Consider the following 24,505-nt stretch of genomic DNA (forward strand, 5'->3'; position numbering starts at 1 on the left):
TAGGGACTTTGCAAGTTTCACTTTCTTATCCTGCTCTGAGCTGCAATGCCAAAATGTTTACATATACACAAAATACTTCTTAGGCTAAAGTATTTATTAAAAAACAGCTTGACTGTGCTTGGCAAATTTCTTTTCCAATAAGGAAATCCACCATCTTGGTTCTAAATTCCTCAAGAGCTATACAAATAAAAATTTTCCATAAAGAACACAAGTCTTTGCTTTGCCCTGAAAGATGCATACAGTCTTTCAAGTAATTTCTTAGTAAACAGACACAGCATCACCAAAAACAAAACCGATTTTATAGCCTTAATATCTCAAGGAGAAGGAAGGGGGGTAAAGGGGTGGGATAGGGGGTGTCTTGGTAATCTCATTTTACTATTTTCTTTTCCTCTTACACTGATCAGCCTTTCCTTTGAAGAACACGTTTTCTACGTCCTTTAGCATTTTAATCTCATGATCTAGAAGATTACAAAAAGATTTCTGCAATATTCCATACCACACCATCCCATCTAGACAAATGCAAAAAAAATCCATTTTCTTCTACTATCACATAAGCTTTATTATCTTGTGTTTATTACTTCCACACAGGTACTGGTTGCTGAAAGACTGCTAAGAAAGACTTTACTATAAAGATTTTTATAAAGTATTGAAAGACCCATAAAAGTCATAGATAAACAGCATTCAGAAAACATGGAAAGCAAAAATATAACTATATGTTTAATGTGTGTCATTATAAAATAAACGTGAAACATAACGTGCTGATATTAATTGTCAGAATAAGTGAGAAATAATTAGTAATGGGAATGTACAGTGATGTACAAGGGCTGCTAAGAAAGTAATGTCTTCTATTTCACTATGTTAGCCCACAACATCAGAACTGCATGTGGGTGGTGTGGCAGTAGAGACTGAACCTTCCCAGAAATATTCCATTACAGCTGTTGCCACGTGACAGATGGCAGCAGAGGGGCAGTCTGACAAAATGGCATCTGACATGGAAGTTTGTATGAAATGGATGTGTGCAGAAGATTGCACCCACTGACATTCATCATTGTTATGAAGACCAGTGGATGTGAGCACAGCGAGGTGCTGGGTTGGTGTGCACTTCAGCAGTGAAGACAGCAGGTCCACTCTGCTGGTGCAGATTTTGATGAGTACAACATGCAGGTTCTTGTTCCTGGCTAGTGAAAATGCATAGCTGATGGAGATGACTATATTGAAAAACAGTGTTTTGTAGCTGAGAATATGCTCTACCAAACAGTGTTATTGTGTTCTTTGTATCTGTTCTAGTTTCCATGGAAATAAACTGGAGGCATTACTTTTGGAGTTACCTATGTAACTCCTTGCTGATTTATGAGTAGGTACTACCAGATGCTGAATGTTTAGGTGGACTGACTTAATAAGCAATAGCATGTTCGTACACATTTAAAGGGAACCAGTATCCTTCACAGTACAGAAATTACCTACTTCATTCTTCCCCTCCTCCCCAAACACGTGTTGATTTCCATACCCCCGCTCAATGGTCTCTACCCTTTTCACATTGGCAACATCTTTTCTCACCTTTTTGAGATACTGTGAAATCTTTCCCCAAATGGAGAAGTTAAGGCTGGTCACACACCTGGATACGAAGCTACTGGCATTTCATGCATTATGTGTAGCGAAATACAGTTGCTCACACACTGCCCTTAGAGCTGTCTGTATCAGAGCCCACCAGAAGAATCACGAGGGTGGGGCAAAAAAAGGGTGAGGTTTTCAAGAAACGATCTGCCAGCTATCAAAATAGCTAGTATTACAGCTGTATGATGGAAAAGAACATCTGAGGATGATCTCTAACCTCAACTGGTCATCAACATGCAGCAACAAGTAGGGTTTTTATACCTTTTCTCAAAGACTACTGGGCTAGTAGGACGCTTCTTGGGTTCATCCTTGGGGCCATCCTTCATTGCATCCTCAAGCAATTACAGATTATTGTAGTAACTCAAAGTTCTACTACTGAAGTATAAGCAGCAACATTTGCAGCCCACTCACTCATCCTTACAGCACTCCTAAAAAGAAAAACTTGTTTCCTTACTGTCTCTCAGCCACCCGTGAAAAATACTTTAAGAGAACAGATAAAGCAACAGCTCTTTTCCTTATCAGCTGATACTCAGGCAGCAGTTACTGCAGCTGTTCCTTTAAAAGAAAGCTGGGTGGTGGCAATCCATGCCCTGCATGCCAAGAGACAGGGATGGGGACCCATGGAAAGATCAGAACCAGCACTGCTCAGGCAAGTGGGAGAGAACTGGGAGCAACCGGGAGCTCACTAGGAGCAACATCTGGAAACAACAAACAGCAACAGAGCAAAAAGAGAAGCCGGAGCAAGGCACAGGAAGAATTAAAATCAAGTGATATGTCCACCTGAAGAAAGGTCAAGTACCACCGAAGAACAGAAAGCACAACTGCTGTTCAGCCTGTCTCCGGCTCTTTAACAAGCCTTGTATCATCTCTAGGTGGTAGAACAAAGAGATCTCTCTGAGCCAGAATTATCATGCCAGAAGAATTGTCTTGTTCTTTTTTTTATTTAAGAGAAAATTAAAGCAGCATTAAGTCAAGTGTTCAAGGAGAACAGAAAAACAAATACAGAAGATAGGATACCTTTAAAAAGCGCCTTAAAGCATGCTGATGGAACTTGAGGTAAAAATATAAACCTGTAAAAACTGTAAAAATATGAAACATCCTTCACCAAAGTAAAGTCACACACCAGTCCTCACAGGGATATGTTGTAGGCAGCTGCATTTCAGCAGGCCAAACGTGCCACATTTCAATTGCAGACAATGTGTCTTGCAGCTAAAGAGCTCCCCAGGATTATCTGTACAGATCTGCAACGGACGGCCCTTTGCTGCAGTTTTCACAAAGTCACCATAGCCCTGTTCAGACCTAAAATAAAAATATGGGCAAAACAAGCAAGCAGAGGTAGACAGATGAGTCAGGAGCTCCTGAACATTTAAAAACCATGTACCTAATGACCAAAATTGGCCAGTGCCTCATCCAAATTATAGTTTTGTGAAGGAGTAAGGGCTCCAATGCATGAGTTTAATACCATGTGTTTACCAAGCTACAGTAAACTATCTGTGCATTCTTGGGTTATTACAAACACAAGATAAAATACAGTTGCTTCAACTCTGTCATTAAGCTATGAGCTAATACGTTCTATCTTGCCTTAGGTTAAAAACATGCTCAACATCAGTTACTGTAGTTCAAATGACGCAAAGCTGCTAGTTAAAGCAAATTAATTCTGTTGTATGTTTCAGAAGCACTCAATTCAGAGAAAAACATTTTTACAAATCAAAACTTCTTAGAGAATCAAAGGGAAAAAAATATTACCAGGGGCTGATTAAAAAGTTCTTTTGTGTTTTTTTGTTTTTTTGTTTTTTTTTTTTGTTTTTTTTCTTCTAAATTACAATCCTTATCCGCTGAAACACATTTAAAATTGTATCTCACTTAAGGAAGGTTCACATTATTTTGCTTCAGATGGACAACTGGGCTCAAAACATTTAGCAGTTTTCTTTTTATCACCAGAAGTCCAGAATCTGTTTAAATTAAGACAATCCCTGATATTAGCAGAAACTAGAACGTTTCAGTATAAAGGAATGAGACATGGCAACAAGGCACTAGTTCTGAGAAGATTGCATGTAAATTCATTTATTAATTATTAATATCTATGTATGTATTAACACCCATGCAACTGCATACCAAATAGAACTTTGAGTAGAAGCTTGCATGAAATTTTCCTCATGCTTTCAAGCTCAGCCAAATTAGCAAGGTGATTAAGAGGACTTGGGGTCAATCAGCCTCAGCTTAACTACTAGGAGGCAAAGGAACAAAAAACCTTGAAATCCACTTCCAAACACAAGAACAAGGTGATCAGAACAAGGGGGCTGGGACTTACCAAAGGGGAAACAATGCTTAATGAACTAATCTGACAGTCTTCTACGATGAGATCTGGCATGGGTATTAAGACCCTTGCCCCATTATATCCTCATAGACAGCCTGATGAAGTACAGGTTAAACATAGTGAACTGAAAATTTGCATTGCTGGGTTCAAAGAGCTGCTGCCAGCAGCACAAACATAAGCTTGGGGTCTGGTCACTGAAACCCCAGTGGGGTCACGACTGGCACCAGTACTGTTTTTCATCAAATTACCTATCTGATGAAACAGGGTGAACCTTCAGCAAGCTTGCAGTTACAAAATGAGTAGGGTGGGTTGATACATGAGATGGTTCAGAGGGACCTCAACAGGAGAGAAAATTGGGCTGGCAGAAACTCTGGGAAGTTTAACAAAAGACAAAAGGAAATGTGAAATCCTGCACCTGGGAAGGAATAACTCCATGCACCAGAATAGGCTGTGGGCCAACTGGCTGGAAATCAGCTTTGCAGGAAAAGACATGGAGACCCTGGTGGATGCATACATCTTAAGGCAGCAACATTTCTCTGTAGCAAAGGCGGCCAATATCACCCTGCACTTCATCGGAAGGCACAAAGCCAGCAAGTTGTAGAAGGTAATCTGTCAACACTGGTGAAACCCAGTTCTTGACTCCCCGGGGGAAGAAAGGGATAGTCATAATGGTGCAAGTCCAGCAAAGGGCCACAGGGATGATTTAGGGTGGAGTATTTGACGCACAAAAACCAGATGAGAAAGCTGAAGCTGTTTAGTATTTGAGAGAAAGAGAGAGAGAATGCGCACGTGCGCGTGACCTCAGCAACATTCATAAATATCTGATGGGAGGGTATAGATACAACAGAGCCAGGTTCTTCTTAGTGAAGACCAGTGAAAAGACAAGAGGCAATAGGTAGAAATTAAAATATAAGGGAATCTCTTTGAAGAACTGTTTGGTTTTTTTCCACTGTAATGATGATCAAACAGTGCCAAAGGTTGCCCTGAGAGGTTGTGAAATCTCCATCCTTGGAGATATTCAAAAGCCAATGGACACAGTCCTGAGCAATCTGCTGACACTGACACTGCTTTCAGCAAGGAGGTTGGACCAGACAACATTCAGAGGTCCTTCCCAACCTCAACTGTGCTAGGAAATGCTTCTGTGAAATCTCTTCCCATGTGAACTTCAGAATCAGTGAGAACTTTTTGTTTATGCTGTTTTTAAATATGGAAATGTTTTAAAACATACTTTTATACTTCTTCCAAAAGTGCAAAAAGAATAAAAATCGATTTTTAAGAGCATTCTTAAAGCTCTGGCAGAAGAACTTCTATACTTGGTTCTGACCTCGCATTTGTAAGACATAATTGGAAGAGACAGATAAAAGGTGAGTTTCTGGACAGCAGCAAAGGAACAAAATAATTAGGAACACTTTCTACCTGACACTCCTCTGTTTTGCAAAAGTATAAAACAGAGAGGCAAGACAATCCCAGACACGCTTTTCTGTAGTGGATAAATATGTGCATCTGTTCACTTACAGAAACCTAGCATCAGGAAGCCGTATTATCATCCATACAGGAGAAAATGGATATTGGAAATAGTGGGGTTTCCTCAAAATATAAAATATGCTACAGGCCAGAGAGTTGAGAAGTATGGAGAACTAATGCACAGTATTCGTATTTTTGCCCAGTGCAAACACCCTCATATTTCTCTATCATATCAGCACTACCACTATATCCATCTAGAATGAGATTAAGCCAGTTGCTTCTCAAATGGTTAAAGTAACGTTATAAGGCAAAAATAAACTGCAATTCCAGATTTTTGTTAATTTCTGTGAAACGCTAATAATTCTAAAGCTGAAGATATGCCCTTTATTTGCAAAGCATACAAAGAAATTCATTGTCTACAGCACAGTAATGATACTTATCTTCCCCATATTGCTAATTATTAACCTCTCCAAATTTTTTCTACGTCTCGTTGGCACATGACAGTACATATGAATCATTCTCTACCTTTTTTTGAAAAACAAATATAATAAATCAGTGCAGCCCACAGTGCACTGTTAGCAACCACCTACCACAACTGGGGCAGTCAACTCTGACAGCTCCCATTCTTTGGAAGCTGTCAGGGCCAACAGCTTTCTCTGCCAGCCTGCCACTTCCAGACCTCACAACATACATTCCCATTAATCTTGCACTCTTCTCCTCACCTATCCCAGCCATGCCTAGCACAGCTGTAAGAATGACCCTTGGGAGTTCAAGAGCATCTCTTTTGCCTTGCACTGCAATAGAAAAGCACAACACCATCCCAACTTTGCAGCTTTTAAAACAATCATCTGGTCACCCCAAAACCATCCAAGTGATCATCAAGGCTTTGTTAGACTGAAATTTTAGAAAAAAATTTCTTTTTTGTTTTCTCCTCTGTGCATGGCTCTACCATTTTCTGCATTGCTTTGTCTTCTCACCTAATTTTAAAATCTCCGTAAATGTTTAAACTGGAACTAAACTAAAATATTTATAAGTAAGTGAAAACAAATCTAAATATTAATATTTAAGTAGAATTATTAGTCAACAATAAACAGTGAAAAAACAAGACCCAAACCAAAGCCTCCCAGGCTTCAAAGTCCCAACAGAGAGAAAAGCATCCATAGAGGTCAAAATACATGAGCTGTCGTTTCTAGGTCAGCCAGCAGGGCACCCCATCCCAGCAAGATTTCTCCGTGCACCAGCAGGCAGCAGTATTCGAGGAGAAGTTTCCACAGCAAGCATTTGACAAACCCTGGATACAGCAATACATAACTGAGGAAAAGATTCCCAGGTCACAGCAGGCCACAAACTTAAGGCCATCCACATTAAAATCAAAACTAAGCAGGCAGAACACAAAACACTGGTGACAGATGACCAAATACAGGGCAAATCACAGTCGCAAAGCCAAAGCTGATAGACTGTGATCTCCATCAACAAAGACCATCAACAGTAATGCCTGCTAATTTTCTGTCATCTAAAAATAAGCATAGCTCTAACCAGAACCCTAGGCAAAGCTGAGACCCTCGTTAGCTAGAAAAGACCTCTCCAGTTCATAGAACAGGTTTAATTCTCTCAACTGTCTTCTTCACTTGCTTTCCATACCAAGCAGTTGCCACTTTCATTAGCCTTTTTCTTCCACACTAATCCTTCCAGTGCCGTGACAGTGGTGTACAACAGGCCTGCGCTCAGGTACAGAGAATCACAGAATCATTTCATTTGGAAGGGACACAATTTCATTCTGAAGGTCACACGGTCCAGCCCCCAGGCCCAAAGCAGGGCCAACGAGCTCACAGCAAACACAGCCACGTTAGCTCCAGCTCTTTCTGAAATCCCAGACACATGATATTCCCTGCATTCCTATGGGAGTTTTGTTGTTGCTTTTAAATCACCCTCCCAGTCTCTTGGGGAACAGCTGCAGCATACCATTTTAGCCAGCAAGGCAGTGTGCAGTAAATGGCTAGTCCAGCATACTGGCTCCAGCCCCGCTGTTTCCTACTAAGTGAATGTCAGCAAAGCATTAAGAAAATAACCCTACAACGCAGCACTGCTATCCTTATATATAAAAGCTCTTCAATTGCTTCTAGAAGCAAACCCTACTCATTTATCTTCTCCAGTTTACAGCTTAAGAATTCGAGCAGACATTCAGTAGTTGGGACCACAACCCAGGTCTGAAGATTCTGGAAAAGAATTGCCACCCAGTTGCCAACTTCGGCACCATCACCCATACCAAACTCATCCACCTACAGTACTGGGGAAGGGATGGCCACCACAAACCCCATGAAGATAATGCATCTGTGCCCAGGCTTGTAAATTTCATTTTCCCTACAAATTATGAGGCTGTCTCAATTTAAGCCTGTTAAGCTCCTCCTTCTATGTCCTAACCCCCCGTAAGTTAGATTCTGGAGATGAGAAATATCTGTATGCCAGTAAATCCCTTTTGTTATTCTGTTTTTTTTTTTCAGGAGGAAGATGTTTGAGAGATTAATTCACTCGCTCCCCTCCTTTAATTAAGGTCATTTTCATTAACTCCAGTGTTCAGTTCAGCTACTGTTGGCACCTCCTTCAATTTATATTTAGAGTCCATTAAAATATTTTGAGTCATTCATGAGAAATGTTGTAGGAGAGAGAAATCACTAGAATGGTGTAACCTAAGTCACAGCAGGTTTGCTGGAGAGGCCTATCTGCACGTACGGAGAGCAGTAACTGTATTAGCACCATTTTTAACCAGTGTTTCAATCTCTCCTAAATTGTTCCTGCCTGGCCCTGTAAAGTCCCTTATACGTAAGCATAATGACAGGAATACAGAAGTGCCACTTCAAAACCTGATCACCTACTTTGAACCATCAGGAACTATTTGTCATATCCTCCCCTGGTAGCTTCAGACCATTGTACCATGCCAAACAATAAACCCATCCTCAGGACAAACAATTCTAGCTTTAAAATGAGAACAACCTTAAGATAGACATAGGAAAGCAAGCTACCACTTCAGCATCACTCATTTTCTAACGTGTATGTTTCTGCAAGGGACAGAGCCAACATCCACCCTTGTGCATCTGCTATTATGAAGCAAAATTCAAAGCCAGTAAAAGGCAACTGCTTAAGCACATAAACAAGCTCAGAAAAAGTATATCTGAAAGGAGATAAAAAATCCAATACATTTTCAAGTTCCACTAATAGATTACAACATGCTGCATGCCCTCAGACAACCACCTTCAGTCTCCCTTCATGTACAACAGACTGTAACACAGAAATGAAAACAGAGTATTGTAACAGTTAGCACTCGAGCAAGCTGAACTCCATATTGACATTTTGATGTTTTAAATAAATAAATAAATAAATAAAGTGCTGCCAAAGCCACGTGGTCCATCAGTAGACTGCTTTGCAGGCTTTTTTTCTCCCATTTGCACAACCCTGAAAACTGAGACCACAAACCCCTGAAAGGCTGTCGTACAGCGAGATAAAAAAGAACTGGAAATTTGCTTTAAGAGAAGAAAAGAAAGGGGAAAATAAGCAAACAAACAAGCAAAAAGCCCTGCAGAGGTAATATGTGCAACCTCCCAGATACAAGGCCAAATGAGGCTCTATCACAACGTTTTTACAGACGTTTAGCACACTCCCTTTTACATACTCACATCTTTAGATACCGTTTATTTTAAGACGCCCCACCTCTGCTAACCTTACGAGCCTAAGCCAAAAAGAGAGAATAGGTCGACCGACTGAGGAAGAAGTGAGCTTCCATCAGGCTTTTGTTAGCGAGACGCCAACCTAGCCAACACACGGACACATCCCTAGGTGCAAGCTCCATCTCATCGCGCACGGTCCCAAGGTCATCGCGGCTCCTTCAGAGCAGACGGCACAGACAGATAAGGACGGAAATTCGGTTGGCGATAGGAGGGACCGCATGGTAACCGCGTCTCGAAAACACAGCGTCGACACAGGAAGCAGCTCTCCGCCGCCGCGCTGGTTCCTAACAGCCATTTTACTGCTAACGACATCCTTCCCGCCAGCCGCCTTCATTTTGTGCCGCCGCCCGGCGCGGCTCCGGCTCCGGCTCGCGGCCGCGGGCTGCGCCCAGGTGGAGGTGGGGCGGCCCCGGGCTCCGGGCTCCGCCGTGTCCGGCGGCTTTCCCGCCTGCCCCCCGGTTCGAAAGTCAATGGCGGCGGGGGAGGGGGGAGCCAGCCGCCCGCCTCCTCCCGGGAGCCCGGCTCCTCCTGGAGAGGCAGGGGAGCCCGGGGACCCCTCTCCTGGCAGGTCGGCCCTGCGATCGTCCCTCCCCCCGGGCGGGCAGTGCCGCGCGTCCCGTCCCTCCCCCCGGGCGGGCTGGCTGTGCCGTCTCTCCCCCCGGCAGGCCGTGCGAGAGCGGCGGGGCGGGCACTCACCGCTCCGGCAGAGTGAGAGGCGGCGGCGGCGGCGGCCTCATCCTCCTCCGGCGACGGCGGGCCGATCTTGCTGCAGGTGGCCGCCAGCAGAGCGAGCGGTGACGGCTGCGCGTCCTACCCACAGTGGGCGGGTTCAGGGAGAGAAAGTGGGTGGCGGTTAGCGCGGGACGGCGGCCGGGCTCCTCGCAGACGCGCGCACAGGAAGCGGCGGCGGCGGCACCGGCGCCCGCGCCCGCTCGCAACGTGTCACCCAGGGGAGGGGGGGGGGCGGCCCGGCCGGGCCCGCGCTTACCTGGGGGGCGGCCGCCGCGGCGGAGGCCGAGGCGTTGCCGTTGCCGTGCTGCAGGTACTCGCCGTGGCCGCTGCTGTCCACGTCCAAGGCAGCCATTTCCTCTTGTTTCACGGGCTGCTCGGGAGCTGCGGGCACGGCGGGGAGGGGGAGGGGAGCGTCACTGACGGGAGCGATCACCCCCTCCTCCCCTCCTCCCTCCCTCCTCCCCCCCCCTAACCCCGGCGCTCCCCCCGCCCTCCCGCACGGAGCCCTCCTCCTCCTCCTCCTCCTCCTCCCCGTGCTGCTGCCCCTGCCCCTCTTCTCCCTCCTCCCCCTGCTCCTCCTGCTGCCGCTCTCAGTGCCGCTCTCGCCTCGCTGCCGCGCGGACGCTCGGGGGCCGGAGCGGGGGACGCGCAGGGCCGGAGCAGGAGCGGGGAGCCCCGCGGGGCGGCTCGGTCGGTGCGTACGTACCGGTCATGGTGCGGGTGCGAGCGGCCGGCTGGCGGGGCGGACGGCGGGCGGGCCGGCTGGCTGGCGCGCAGGCCCTGCGGGCCAGGCTAGGCGGCCGCCGCCGGGGACATGCTTATTGTGCTCACGGGCTGAAGCGGCGGCGGCGGCCCGAGCCTACTCCGGGGTTTTTTTTCCTATTTTGATTGACGGTGCGGGAAAGCCGAAAGGTGGGGCTTGCAGCGGGAGAGGGGGCCCGGCCGACACCGCCGCCCGCCCGCCCGCCTGCCAGCCCGGAACTCCCGCCTACGCCCGCGCGCGCGCGCTGGTTGGCTGCGCCTCGGCGGCAGCGCCGCTCGCACTGGCCGCCCGGCCTGCCCGTCACCCGCCGGGGGCGGGGGGGGCGCCTCGCGCCGAGGCGGCTTCCTGTTTGCTGGGGCTGGTGCGAGGAACAATGAGCGGCGGCCGCGGCCTGCTGCGTCCCGCGCCTCCCGGGCATCTCGCGGCGGCCCGGCGCCGCCGGGACGGCGGCGGGCGGGAGGTGACGGCGCCCAGCCGTGGGTTTCGTTTGGAGGCTTCGTCCCCCGCGGTGCCCGGGGGGACACCGGGCCGGCTCGGCTCTCTTCGAAGTCTCCTCGGCGGGGTGCCGGCGGCGGAGCCCGCGCTCCGCCAGCCCTAAGATGTCGGCGCGCCGTCCCCGGGGAGCCGAGCCGCCCGGGCGGGCCCCGCTCGGCGGGATACCGCGCCGGCCCCTGGCGGCCGGTGGCGGGGTGGGCGCAGGGAGCCGCGCCACGGCGGAGCGCGGCCGTTGCGTAAGGAGCTGGCCGCCGCGGCTCGCACCTGGTGGCCGGCTGAGCGGCTCCCGCGTCGGGCAGAGCCCTCCAGAGACGCGAGAGTTCGGCGGCGTCCTGCTTGCGGGAGCGTGACGCTTTGCCCTCGGAGAAGGGGCCGAGCAGTTGTCGATGCACACGCGCTTCTTTCAGTCAGAGTGAGGGACGCTGACAAGACTTCCCTCGTCATCAGTTGGCTGCTCTGTCCCTCGCGTTTTGCAGCACGAGGAAAAGTAGGAAACTGAACTCTGACAGGAAATACGTGTAAAGCACTGTACGCGTACGTGGTGGTGCAGAGACGACCATTGGCAGGGCCTGCTTCTGTCGCACCCCAGATCTCGTAAGGGGCTCCCATAAGGGTGCACTGTGCCAGCATGGCCTTGGCTGCCCTGCGTCTGAAGCGTGATGCAGCAGCACGTAGGCCATGGCAGCCAGAGACCCTCAGCTTCTAGGCTCCCCTAGTGCCTGCTTTTTCTTAGTTACCTCTCATAGAGAATTCTGGAGGTCTGAGAATTCCCTGGGAGATGACGTTGAGCATATTCTTATCCATGTTTGTACTAGGTAGGTGAAGCTGTCGGCTACATAGGAAAGTCTGCTGGCAGTAACAAGGAAACCCAGGGCCAAGATTGTCAGCATACTGTCCAAACAGAATAAACAGTGCTTCTGAATCAGCCCATCACTATGACCTTGCAGAAAGTGCCCTGTCTTAGCCCAAAACTATCACAGACCAGGAAAAACACACCATGATAATGTGAGTGCAGTATCAGGAAGTCACAATGGAGGAAGACAGCAGTATCTTCCCATCAACCGAAGATTGTTCTTACTGCATGTTGTATACTCTTACTTAATGAACATATATTGTGCGAGTAAATGGAGAGTACCTTCAGATAACTTTTCATAGAAAGTTGTAAATTAATCCTAAAGCTATTTGTCACAGCTCTTCTTTTTTTCCAGAGTACTAAAAAAATCTCAATTCTAAAACATCCGTATGTATGTTTACGTAGTCTCTTGCAAGTCCGCTCCATAACAGCAAGGAAGCTTCTTGCAATTCGTAATTCTTATTTTAGTTTCGGAACTCCCTAAGAAGTGTGAGTAGTGGCTAGGAACAGAAGTCACACTGATTTGCCGTAATAATGCCATAATGTCAGTAATCATTTTTAGCCAGTAGAAGCTACATTGCACAACCTCAAAAAAGAAGTCCGTATATAGATACATAAGCAAGTTTCAGGGGCAAGATTAAAATGCAAAATTACATGCTGTGTAAGGCTACTGCAGTATCTAAAAAAAGTCTTCTACAGCAGGTGTAAATCTGAAATTTCTTTTACAGCATTAGACATTTTTAGGGAATTTGATGATACGCTGGACCCAGAATTATTACAGGTAACTTTGAACTTCTGAAACAGTTCATTTAAAGATTGAACTGTACAAGAAATGATTCCTGTTTGTATTCTGTGAGGATGGAAATAATATTAAGAAAACAGGCCTTACTTATTAACAGGATATTACTAAATAGCATCAGGGTTTTTGTGGCTTTAGGAAAAGTATGTTGTCTAGGATCTAAACTACAATTGCTTCTACAATTGGTTGTATTTTGAGAGCTCTTGTGACTTCAGCAAACCATTTCTGATCTAGGAGTTTACCTGTATGGATCAGTTTGCAGGCTAGTGGCATAACCGCAGTGCTTAGGGACAGAATTTGAAATGCAACTATTGGGATTGCTTTTATACATTGAGAGGTTTTTAGCACATTAGAACTTGGATGTTAATAGGCTTCACACCAGCTGAGGACCAAGTTTTCTAGTCCAATTCCTTAAATTAGAGGGACAGTGTGATGTTAATAACAAATTCAGATTAAAAAGAGAGGAATAATAGAACAGATGTGAGTATCAAAAGAGAAAGTTAAGTTATAAGAAATTTGTCAAAGAAACAGGTGTGCTGTATTACAAAAGCAGAGGCATAAAGATTCAGAAACATCAAATAAAAACCTGGTAAGAAAGTTTTCATTTACAACTTTGCAGTGGGGATTAAAAACACATGAGAAGCAAAAAAAATTGAATTCAAGAATAAAAGGGAACAAAAGATAGTAGTTGTAGCTTTTTGTTTATCAACATACTAGAATGAAATCAATCTAGAAGAACTCTGAAATAACTGGAATAGTATCTGTACTCTATGGGAGCTCTGTTAGGTGATGGTCTTCTTGCTGAATTAGCACTGACTTGAGATCCCCAATGAGTCTGAGTTCCTTGTCTATTTGGAGGAAGTATTGTTTCCTCTTTCTTGAGATTAATCACCACATCTCACGTCTCAGTATGTGACCTGAATAAACTAACCTTGACCAGTATATTATTAAAAAGCCTTCCCTCTTAATGCCCTCTTTTTAGGCTACTTGTGGTAAACTGTAGCTCCAGTGATTAATTCCCAGTCTATGTGCTGAAAAGGATGTGTTGTATGTAAGTTGAGCTATGGAGATAAAGCACCACTGGTCTATACATGACAAGAATAACTTTTCCATACTCCAAAATGAGACCATTTCGCAGTTGAGATACAGCCTTTTCTGTAAATGGCAGAGGAGTTTAGGAGAGATTCTGATGAAACTTTAGGGAAGGCTTTGAAAGATCGTGCAAATCGGAAAGAAAGCTACAACTAACACATCTCCGGTTTTAAGCTCATTGCTTTATTTGAGCACTGTAACTGCAGCTTGTTGCTTTAAATCTTGTTGTCGCACAAATTCTGAAGGAAGTGCACCATCTAACTCAACTTCCATCAGGTGCAGTGCCAGTGACTCTGTCTTTAAAGGAATGCATTATTGAAGGATTGCCGGTATGTGGTCCAGACCAGTATTCACATCCATGTTACACATTTCGTCTATTTTTTTTTTTTTTGTCATACAGCAGTCTAGAATGCAACTGGACAAGATAGGCAGGAATGCACGCTGGTGCAGTGTATTTTATACCGCTGTAAAAGCTGGAACTCAGTTGTTTTAAAAGGTTGGGATTTCAGTGGATGTTGAATGATCGGTAGGAAATGAATTCAACAAGTTACCTTAAAACTGAAAGGACAACAAGCAGAATATCTGTAAATCACAGGCCTGAAAAAGTAACTGGGACATGAAAACAATTAAGTCAGAAGGATCGTGAGGCTCCGCTTTCACAGTCTGTATTCATATGAGTTTGGGGTAATGCAGTCACCAGTGTAAAAATGTCAGTAAGATCTGGAGAGCCATATGGTTCTCGTTTTTAAACAAAATATATATGTGGTACCAAGTAGAAGCAAAATAATGTCAAGATTTTGAATCAGACAGACAATCAGAATCCAACCTCATCCTGAACGTTGGCCTTCATCTTCAATTTAAGCCTTACCAAACCTGAAAAAAGATTCAGCTGCTATTCATAGGGATTGCATTCAATTTCTGCATCAGATGTAGACCCGTTTGCTTAAGAATAAAATCTTTTGACAGGACTGCAGAACAAACTTGCACGTTGACTGGAGAGGTGTCAGCACAGGGTCGTTGGAGATAGTTGTGTGACTTGAGTTCATCCTGTTGAACATCAACAAAGATTCCTTGCCTAGTGTAAAATTGTCAAGGAAGCAGCAATGGTTAGAGTAAGGTGTTGGCTGGGATTGCATCACCATCCCCCAGAAAGCACCTCCCTATCCTGTGGTGAGTGGCTACCAGAGTGCAAATTTTGCAAGGTGGGAGCAGGCTTGAGCAGTAGGTGTGGTCTGACCAGAAGCTGACCTAACCTGACATCTCAATGACCTTGACTTACAGATATGTTAGAAAACCAACTCTGCAAAAATACTGCTCTGCATTGCAAGCTAAATTGTGTCAAATGGTGCAGGACTGGACAGGGCTTCATGGGTGGAAGCAAATAAGGAGAGGTAGAACTATCTTCAGTAGCAAAACGTAGATTGGGTCGGGGTGTCAAGGTTGCCAGACCACACGGGAATTAGCTGTGTTGATGTGAAGTGTCTGTCAAGAGCCCAGGATTTCTAGCATCCAGAGAAACACAAATAGCAATCAGGAGCATCTGAAAAGCCTATTCTATAGGGCTGCCATGGATATCAAAGACTGTGTAGCCTGCTGTACAAATGCAGTAATATCCAACTGTAACATTGTAAAAGGCAAATAATGTTTATTAAAGGTGAAATAGGATTTTAGCAGTTTTTTCTATTTTAAATGGTAAAGACAATTCTAAAAGTATTGGTTTCTGCCTGGATGCCTCAATTAAACAATTAAGAGAGGTCAAAGAGAAATCTGCAGTACCTGGATCCAGCTGTTCACAGGGGAGACATTTGATTCCATTGATGCACTCGCATCCACTGGAAGTTGTTCATAGGATAAGGAAAGGCCTCTCAAACTAGTGGATGGTACAGCTGACAGCAGTAACGTTCCAGATCCAGCCCCTTTCCACAGCTGACCAAAGATCTGAGGCATGCAGCCCAGCCGCAGAAGGGGAAGAACCTATGAATAAGTAGTCTAATCACCCAGTCCATGCACACATGTAAAGGCCACGACTCTTTGCAAACACTGGTGACAGATCTGCAAAGAATGGGGCCAACAGAAAATCTGTCCAAGCTCTGCACATGCCTGTGTTTGAGGACAGTCATCATAAACATTGTTTGTTGCCTAGTCACTTCATTTACATTTTTTAAAAGCAATTAGGATGAAAAAAGTCGTGTTGCATTTTAGTCAGAAATTCTTCCTCATCCATTACAGCTGTAACGTCCTTAGTGACATCATTTTTGTATGTTGTGCCAATTGCCAAATTCCGTGAGGATATCTTTTATTATTTGACCAAGTGAACAGGAGCTATCCTTAAGTGTTAGTGAAAACTGATTCTGCTGGTTGTAATTTCTATAGCGTTAAACTGTGCAACTAAAGAGAAGAATTTCAATGTGCTATGCATATTTTTCCCCCATTAATTGTATTGTCTTGTTTTTAATTGTGCGTACTTGTAAATAAAGCGTATGGTAGTTTTATCTACTCTATAAAATGTGGGTGTGGTTTTTTTATTCACTTGGCAACTTATTCCACTTAAGTACATTTTTAATTAACAAGGTCTGTTTCTTTCAAAGAGGAAACATTCACCTAATCTCTTTGCTACCTGAAGAAAGACAGTGAGAAAAATCAGATAGGCACACAGAGCTGAGAAGTTGTCACTTAGCAAGTAATGTCACTGTAGAGAGAGAACTCTTTCATTTCACCTCGCTTAAATCAGAAACACCTATTTTTCAAGCTTCCTAAAACATAATACAGTTAGACCCCATCAGTATCCTGTTTAGGCATAACTCCTATCCTTCAGGGTCATCAAAGCAGATATAATTAAATTATAGAAATAATTGGGAAAAAGCAAAACATGGAATCCTTTAGATAACTGTTCAGGGGAAAAAAAAAAAAAAAAAAGTCTATAACCATGACTTGCAGAATCAGTAATATGGTCTCTAAGGATCCTTTTCCCTAGCCTGTCACAAGGTTGGATTGGAAATAAATATAGATTCACCTGAAAAAGAAAGTGTTTTGTTATGTACTTCTTGTCTGGCATAATTCTGTCTCTCTTCCAATTTGGCATTTTATTTTTACTAATGCCAATAGCAGAAAATTAAGCCATTGTGGAAAAGAAAGAGAGTGGCAAATTATATACATGCGCACATATGTTTACTGAAAATTTAATAGCAGGAATTATATACTCTGAAAGGAAATATTTTTAGAGGGATGAGAGATTCCTAAAAATAACATAACTTCAATCTGAATTCAAGTTGCCAGAGCAAGATCAAACAGGACTCTGTGGCTCCCTCTAGGAGAAAGAGGCGTGGGGCTACCAATCCATCTGCATCCCCTGCTCACTCTGGCAGCTCTCAGAGCCATGGGTGTCAGGCCCCCAGTCTTCTCTTCTTCTCCTGCAAGGAGCCCATGTTGCTCAGCATACTTTCTGGCACGTCCACAGTGGCACATAAAACCTTTGTGGTTTTTGCTGCAAGCATAATGTCATTAAGAGTAGACATGAGCATGAAGAGCAATAGAACAAATTAGGTTTGTGCCTTTAACTTATTAACTTTTAAAGAGGAAGTGGAAAGTTTCATGGTTCATTGCGGATTTTTCTGTCTTCACAGTGCAGAGAAGTAAAATTTTAAAATCTGGACTGTGGTAACATGTAGGTTCAATTTTCTTTTCCTGCAGTAAATACCACAGAGGAGGGGAATTGCATCAGAAATACCAAGAGAAGCCTGGGTGAGATTTGAAATTCCAGTTACTGTTTTAGAAAACTTTAAGGAAAAAGCTGATACTTATCTAAGAGACACCTCAGTAAAAGTATCATCAGTATTTCAGCTCAAGTCTAGAAGATATGCATTTGAGCCTTGATAATGACAACAATTAACGCACTGATGGTGCTGTCATAAAATAGCAGTAGATACCTTTAACTGCTGATTAACCTCTGGCTCCTATAGTCATCTTTGGAAAAGCCCACACATCACTGTCGCCTTTTTTGCATCTCACTGGCAGTCCCATAATTCATGTTACTTCTAAGACCCTGCTGCATATCACCCATGGTCTTTCTGACCCATTTTTTGTTTCAGAACTGCACTAGACAGCCTTCCCAATCTAAAGACACTTGCCAGCATCTGTACTTTGCCTCAGGTGTCCTTCCTGTTTCTAAAAATTAATTAACATAAGCTTAATTATTTTTGATGTATTGTTTCTCACGCCTCAATTAATATCTGAATTATTGAAGTGGATCACTGCGATTAGTTTGTTCTCAGAAAGTTGGAAAATTCAGAAACTCCACTATCATCTTAATTACTTACAAATGAAGGATAAAATGCCTTCTAATCCATGGCAGAACTCCAGAAGATTTAATGGAGACAGGATCTCACTGCAAGATGAAGTTCCCCGTGCATTCCCCCAGTCTCAGCAGGACCACTCGAGCACTAAATGCTCAGTCTGCGTGCCTTGCATAAGCATCAGAGTGCAATTCCAGGACAAGAATTGCACTACATCTTTTACTTCAATAGGACCAAATTTTCAGCAACACAATATATAAACAGAGAGGTGATTGAATATTCTATCTGCCACCAAAATAAAACCCAGCAAAACAAACAACCTTCCTGCTTTTTGTATCCCAGAGGAAAAAGATATATGACAGCGCTTCTTTTTCCTAGCCTGGATTCCTACAGAAATTAAAACTTTTTTTGAGATCATTATCTCTTTGTAGATTTAATGAACACTGTGTGTGTGCATGCATGCACACATACCTGCATGTGCATACTTGCATGTTATGCAAAAGAAAGGGGGAGCAAGAACAAACAGCCAATTTTAACCACATCTGACAGAGCAATAAAAGGCTCTAAAAAATTATATTCTTACAAACATTTTGTGAACAGACTAAGCAAGGGAGACAAGACCTACTGCAGCTTGAGTTAAAACCTTATTAAACACCAGGAAAGCTACAATGATGAAAGATGTAATGAATACCCACCCACAGGAAAAACTGTAGTCAGAGCCTCCAGCCTGCTAGACATGAGAGAATCCAACCATGGGATCACCCAAGGGAAGCCAAGCCCCACGAGCTCCGCAGCTCGCAGGAATGCTTGTTTGTGTTGGTTATTTTTGCACTGACTTTGAGGAAAGCCTATTGACCTACCAATGTTAAGTGAAACACAGGGGCTTGCTTTGGCGTTCAGTGGTGAGTCAGGTGGCAGCTCTGCTCAGGACTGGTATCAACTGTCTGACATCTCTCCTCTCTTGGATGCCAAAGGAGAACTGAAAGAAAGAGAGGAGGTCTGAACAGTACTGTACCAACAAACACACTGCATTCAAAATGATGGGTACTACCTGCAGTGTTTGTGTCTTGATTGCCTTTCCTCACCCACAGCTAGAATGTGTTTGACAAAGCTTGTTTACTTCAACGTTGTATCTGTCATACAACCATGGACAAACTATTTTACTGCAGCATTCACAATCCCTCCTAGATGACTGCCTTCCTTTTTATGTTCTAATCTCAGTACCTCATCTTTCATCTCTAACTCGTTTTTGCACCACACACTTTAGTTCCTCCTTTGCTAAGCAAATTCACATCTCTAAAAATACCATCCAGAAACTTTTTATTCTTCGTAATGTTGGGTAGCAAGGCAACTTGGCTCTCATGATCAGCAATCTCGCTCACAGGTGTTCAGGAATCAATGTGCATAGGCTCCCTGTACCTGTAGCCATACCTAGCAGTGCTCTGATTCATGGTCCTGCACAAAGCAAGGAGAGATAATGAAAGAATTCAGCAGCCAAATCCTGCTATTTCCTTCTTCCCAAAAAGGTTAACTTCAGGAGAAACAGAAATTCCCGTTCTCATCACAGAGTGACAAAGGGATTTGTGTGGCATTATTATTGCCATCATTGCTGCTACACCTATCTGAGGTTAGCCTGAGATATTTTAAATGAACTTCTTCATTTTTACTCTTTTGTTACCAGGAGAATAATAATGAGCTGGCACAGCAGTAAGAATCTCCAAGGCTTGGAGCAATAAAATGAAGTTACAGTCTTCTAAACTGGTTACATTTTGCATGCTTATGGAAAAATAAATATTTATTCTCTTCAGTACACTGTAGCTGTCAGTCCCTGATTTTCCTCCACTGAGATGACTTAGACAAGCAGCCACTTGTCACTTTTCTACTGTCATTCATTACGTAAAGAAATACAGAGGAAGTTGGAACTGCACATTCACCGAAGCAGTAAATATTTAACAAACTCGCTTTCATTTTTTTGTCTTTGTGTGACACTGAAGTCTGACATAGGAGCCATTCTATTCCCGGAGGAATGATAATTCCTATAGTAGGACAATTCAACATAAACACATGCAATAAAGCAGGTCAGTTAAATCTGCAAGTTAATTCTACGCGAGAGCAAGAAGGTTGCTCAGTTCCCTGAGTGGTTAAGGCTCCAGGGCAGTACAGCTCTGTGGACTACAGATTGCATACGTGCTTGATTTCTGAGCTGGGACCTACATCTCTAACTCACTACAATCTCGTAGCTGGGAGGTCATGTTGACAAGAAACAAAACGTCTTCACCTCCCAGCTACAAGAATTATGCATGTGATTTTCAGGCAATGAGTGGGCAAGCTGGGAAGCAGTGGCCAGAGGGAAAAAAATTAAGCCATTTCCAAAGGATCTGTGAAAATCTGTAATCTGCCTCTGGGCTTTCCAGGGAGAAAAGTAAGTTACTTGACACTGTCTGTACAAAGATGCCCAGTTTGGTTTCTATAAAAGCTGTTAAATACCACATTTGCCAAATAGAAATCAGTAAGAATTAAAATACATTAACGATTCCTCTCCAGGTCATAGAGCCAGCCACTCAGGCATCAGAACCAAGTGCAGAAGTGAGCTAATAATTATCTCCTCATCTGCCATTTGTCCACATTTGATACAGAGATCATCAACATCGTGACAGAAGAGACTGAGAACACTTCTTGTCGTACCCTGAGTGAAAAGGCCTCTGCCTGCCCAGTATCTAGTGTTTAATTCAACTCCTACTTTGCAGTTTCTATCAAACCATTTCAGATCTATCAACAGAGTCTGAGAACTCCCAACTGGTGACCATAGGAAATATTTTCATTGCTGCAACTAATCTAGAAAGACAAATATTTTCATGTTTATATTGTGAGAAACAAAATATCCTTATCTCCCAGTATAAAACATTTGCTCTTTGTTGGATACCAACACAGTTCAACTCCAGAACTGTTTGAAATCCTGGCTTGTGGCTTATCTAATTCAGTGATACTCATTATAGGAATGGGAGCTAGTGCTCTGCGAGTACTTCAGACAGCCAAGGAGGTTCTCCTCCTAAAGTCACTGTTAATCATGGGAGAAATTACCCCCATTTCAGAGACATGAATCTGATGGGCAGGAGTACCCAGTGCTTCTCCAGAGGTCATACACTAAGGCACACGGCAGAAATAGGTCACCACCTTCCCACCTCAAAGAAAATGAGAACATCTTTCTGTGTTCTCTGGTTTGAATAACTGCCCAATTATTTGCCCACTGCTCCATTTTGTTCTTTGGAAAAACCCTTTTTCCATACTGTTGTAGATTTTCTGCATACATACATCTTCACAATTAGCAAGTTGGTGCCACCAGCCCAAGTTTTGCCTCTGCCACCTACCTGTAACTCTGCAGAAGCCAACCAACTGAAGGCATTGCTGTGGATCCTCCAGCTCGCAGGCAATGGGAGCAGCTCCAAATCCCACAGCAGCTCAGTGTCCCCTTGGGCGCCTCAGCATCTGAGGAGGAGCTGCAAAGCTCGCCACAGACGTGCCGCCTAGCCCAGGCTCCCCACATTGGGCCTTTTCACACATTTGTGCATGGGAAAGGTATCATTACAGCCCTGGACATTATATCCAACCAGGTGCATTCAGTCTGAATGTTAACAGAAGCCATTCTCAACATTTTGTCAATTAGTGCTATTGCCGAGATACTGGCTGGAGATTAGAGCCTGCTCAGAACTTGTTTTTCCACTTTTTATTTCCTTTTTTTTTTTTTTTTTTTTTTTTTAATTTAAGGTTGTGTTGTGCTTCAAAACAAAACCAATTTTTTTTAAGTCTATCTGTGCAATATTAGTAGCTGCTTCCTTGTGGGACAGTGCCCCTCTCAATTGTCTCCGTACATTTTTCAGTCCTTGCCACCCACCCATCCCAGTTGTTAGTTCTCTCTGACATTTCCCTGCATCTTTCTTCCAGAGAAGAAAGAGGCCATTGAAGAATATCGTGCAGAGTGTCAAACAGTTTCCGAATTGATCCCTCAAGGCTCGGGCCAGGGAGAGGGCAGCTCGGCTCAGAGGCAGAGCCTGGCAGAGTTTGCTGAGGAACCTTTGAGCCAGCAGCACTCCACTTGAAAAGCCTTTTTCCTTCAGACACATTCGTGCCTCAAATCATTACCAAATATAGAATGCATTCTTTAAAAGATACTGCTTTCCCCACATGAGGTACCTAAAACTGTTAAAAGAAGCTAAGTTGAAAAATACAATGATACCCATTGCCATATATGGCACACAATTAAATCAAAATTCCCCCACAGCCTGACTTGGTGGCCATGCAAACCTTCACTTTACTCCCCAGATTGCTTTATGAGATACAACCGGCTTCTTACACACGCACATGGCTGCCGACGTGGCTCCTTGCACACCCATTTGCCAATAGGAAGGGGCCTTGGACAGAATCATTATTAAGAACATGAAGAAATTAACAGTGACCAAAACAAAGATGTAAAATTCCCGTATCCAGATGCACTGTGAGTCTTCCAGTCTCTGTTCCTAATGTTGTCACGTCTGGCTGTTACAGAAATTACTTGTTACACTGTTTTGCCACTCTGGTGTAGGAAATAGCATTACCAGCTCTTCTCCTGTCTAACTTCCCGCCAGGGCTCCAGTCACCAGGCCCCTCACCATTCTGCCTTGTCTCATGCTGGCTCCCTGCAGGACCAGCAGCAAGGCTGTGCCACAGGCATCACACACTCTCCCCTCACGCAGGAAGCACAGCAGAAGAACAGTTGTCAAGTTTATGTGACTTTCCATCAGGAAAGGGCTAAGGATGAATAGGAGAGCGATAAAGCCCTCCCTTCCACTACTACTTTTTTACCGCTGCCACTCCCCAGTATGTGAACTTCCCTTTCCATTCTAGGAGGAGTGCCACCATTTTGTAATGGATCTGGATCTCAAAGTCACTTCAGTTTTCTTCACACGAATATAGTTTCTGATCCATTGCTCACAATGTATAGCAGCTTTAGTCCCTGAACTGTCAAAGCAGGAGGGTAACTTTCCCTACTTTGCCTCTCTCGTTTCTCTTCCATTTTTACCCAGTCCTTGGCCTCCTTCTCTCAAGCTGATCTCACCTTTGTGTTTTCCTTGCACATGTTGTGAATTACTAGCCCCACACATCAACTGTGCCCTTAGAACACATTTACTTGCTTTTGCTCCAAAATAAGATCTATTACGCAGCCCAAACAGCCTGTATCCCGTGTGTCTAAAGCCTGGCACTGGTAATGCCAGCTCTGCTTAGATTCCTCCCTTTTCATGTATTTTCTCAATGCCCTTTCCTACACTCCAGGTAGGGATATATCTTCCACTTCTTCCACCTCTTCACACAGTCTCCCCCAGTAGAGAAGCCGTGTGCTTCAGGCTGGTGCAGTGCCTTTGCTGAGGAAGCTCAAACACTTCAGAGCTGACAATCCCAGCTGGGCTTCTCTGCTCCTTCCCACCAGAGTGACCATGAACCACAGTAAGGTACAACATGCATCAGGAAAGCACAGCCCTGCAGCAAACACCCTCTGCTGTTGCAAGACAGCACATGAAAAACAGAATACCACAGCACTACGGCATTCTGTACTTTGATGCAGATTTGCTCAGACATCCAGATACCTCAGCTCATCTGAACAGCTGTCTGACTTGCAGAAAACAATTGTCTTGGTGTTTTTCTCTTACATGTAAAGGCAAATCCCAGATGAGCTACTACTCAGGCTGAAACTGAAGGCTGTGCCAGCAAAAGGACAATTTTGCTGTGTGATATCCGATGGCAGTGTGAGTTGAGCCCTAAGAACATGGAACTGTTCTCTGGGAGTAGCATATTTAGACAAATACAGTCATAATGGCAAGATGGTTTCTGTGTACACCAAAAAAGCCTGTACCCTAGGTTGCACGTGATTGTTGCAAGGCAGCACTTACATTCTGCAGCAATAAGCACTTATGCTGCTTGGTTGAAATGAAGAAAAAAATGGAGAGGAGGAGGGAGAGTGAACTGACACTGCTCCTTGGTCAGAGCCCTGGCACTGCCCATGTCATTGCTCTGCCCGATCGCCTGAATGTTACCATTATGATTGCACTGCTGAGACACGAATACAAATCCATCCCTTCGATGCTGGCCAGCTGATCACTCCCATCTTGCAAGTTTTGTATACTCGTTTTAGTATTCCTTCACTATAAGGCTGATACACGTGATCTGAAAATTGAGAAAGTGAGAAGAGCTGCATTCTTCTTTACTGACATGTTTCCTAGAAGGCAAATCTAGACAAGACAAGTCTTGCCCTCCTGCAGGAACTGAAGAATAACCTTAGTTCACACTTCTGATACCCCAGCTCTGCACATGGAGCACAATACATCTCTAAC

General features: G+C 44.3%; 1 protein-coding gene across 2 annotated transcripts in view; it reads right to left on the reverse strand.

Moving 5' to 3' along the window:
• The window catches only part of SP3 (Sp3 transcription factor), a 29,823-nt gene extending 19,224 nt beyond the window's left edge, over positions 1 to 10,599 (reverse strand). For both annotated transcript variants that reach the window (XM_042874467.1, XM_042874466.1), the window contains exons 1-3: positions 10,556 to 10,599; positions 10,106 to 10,230; positions 9,814 to 9,927 (exon numbers count right to left, since the gene is read on the reverse strand). In XM_042874467.1, coding sequence (XP_042730401.1) covers positions 9,814 to 9,927; positions 10,106 to 10,230; positions 10,556 to 10,562 — 246 coding nt within the window. In that variant the 5' untranslated portion in view covers positions 10,563 to 10,599. The remainder of the gene's footprint in view (positions 1 to 9,813; positions 9,928 to 10,105; positions 10,231 to 10,555) is intronic.
• Positions 10,600 to 24,505: the final 13,906 nt, after the last annotated feature.

Source organism: Lagopus leucura, unplaced genomic scaffold (assembly GCF_019238085.1).
Source record: "Lagopus leucura isolate 7727_CA_CO unplaced genomic scaffold, USGS_WTPT01 Super-Scaffold_100012, whole genome shotgun sequence".
NCBI lineage: Eukaryota > Metazoa > Chordata > Aves > Galliformes > Phasianidae > Lagopus > Lagopus leucura.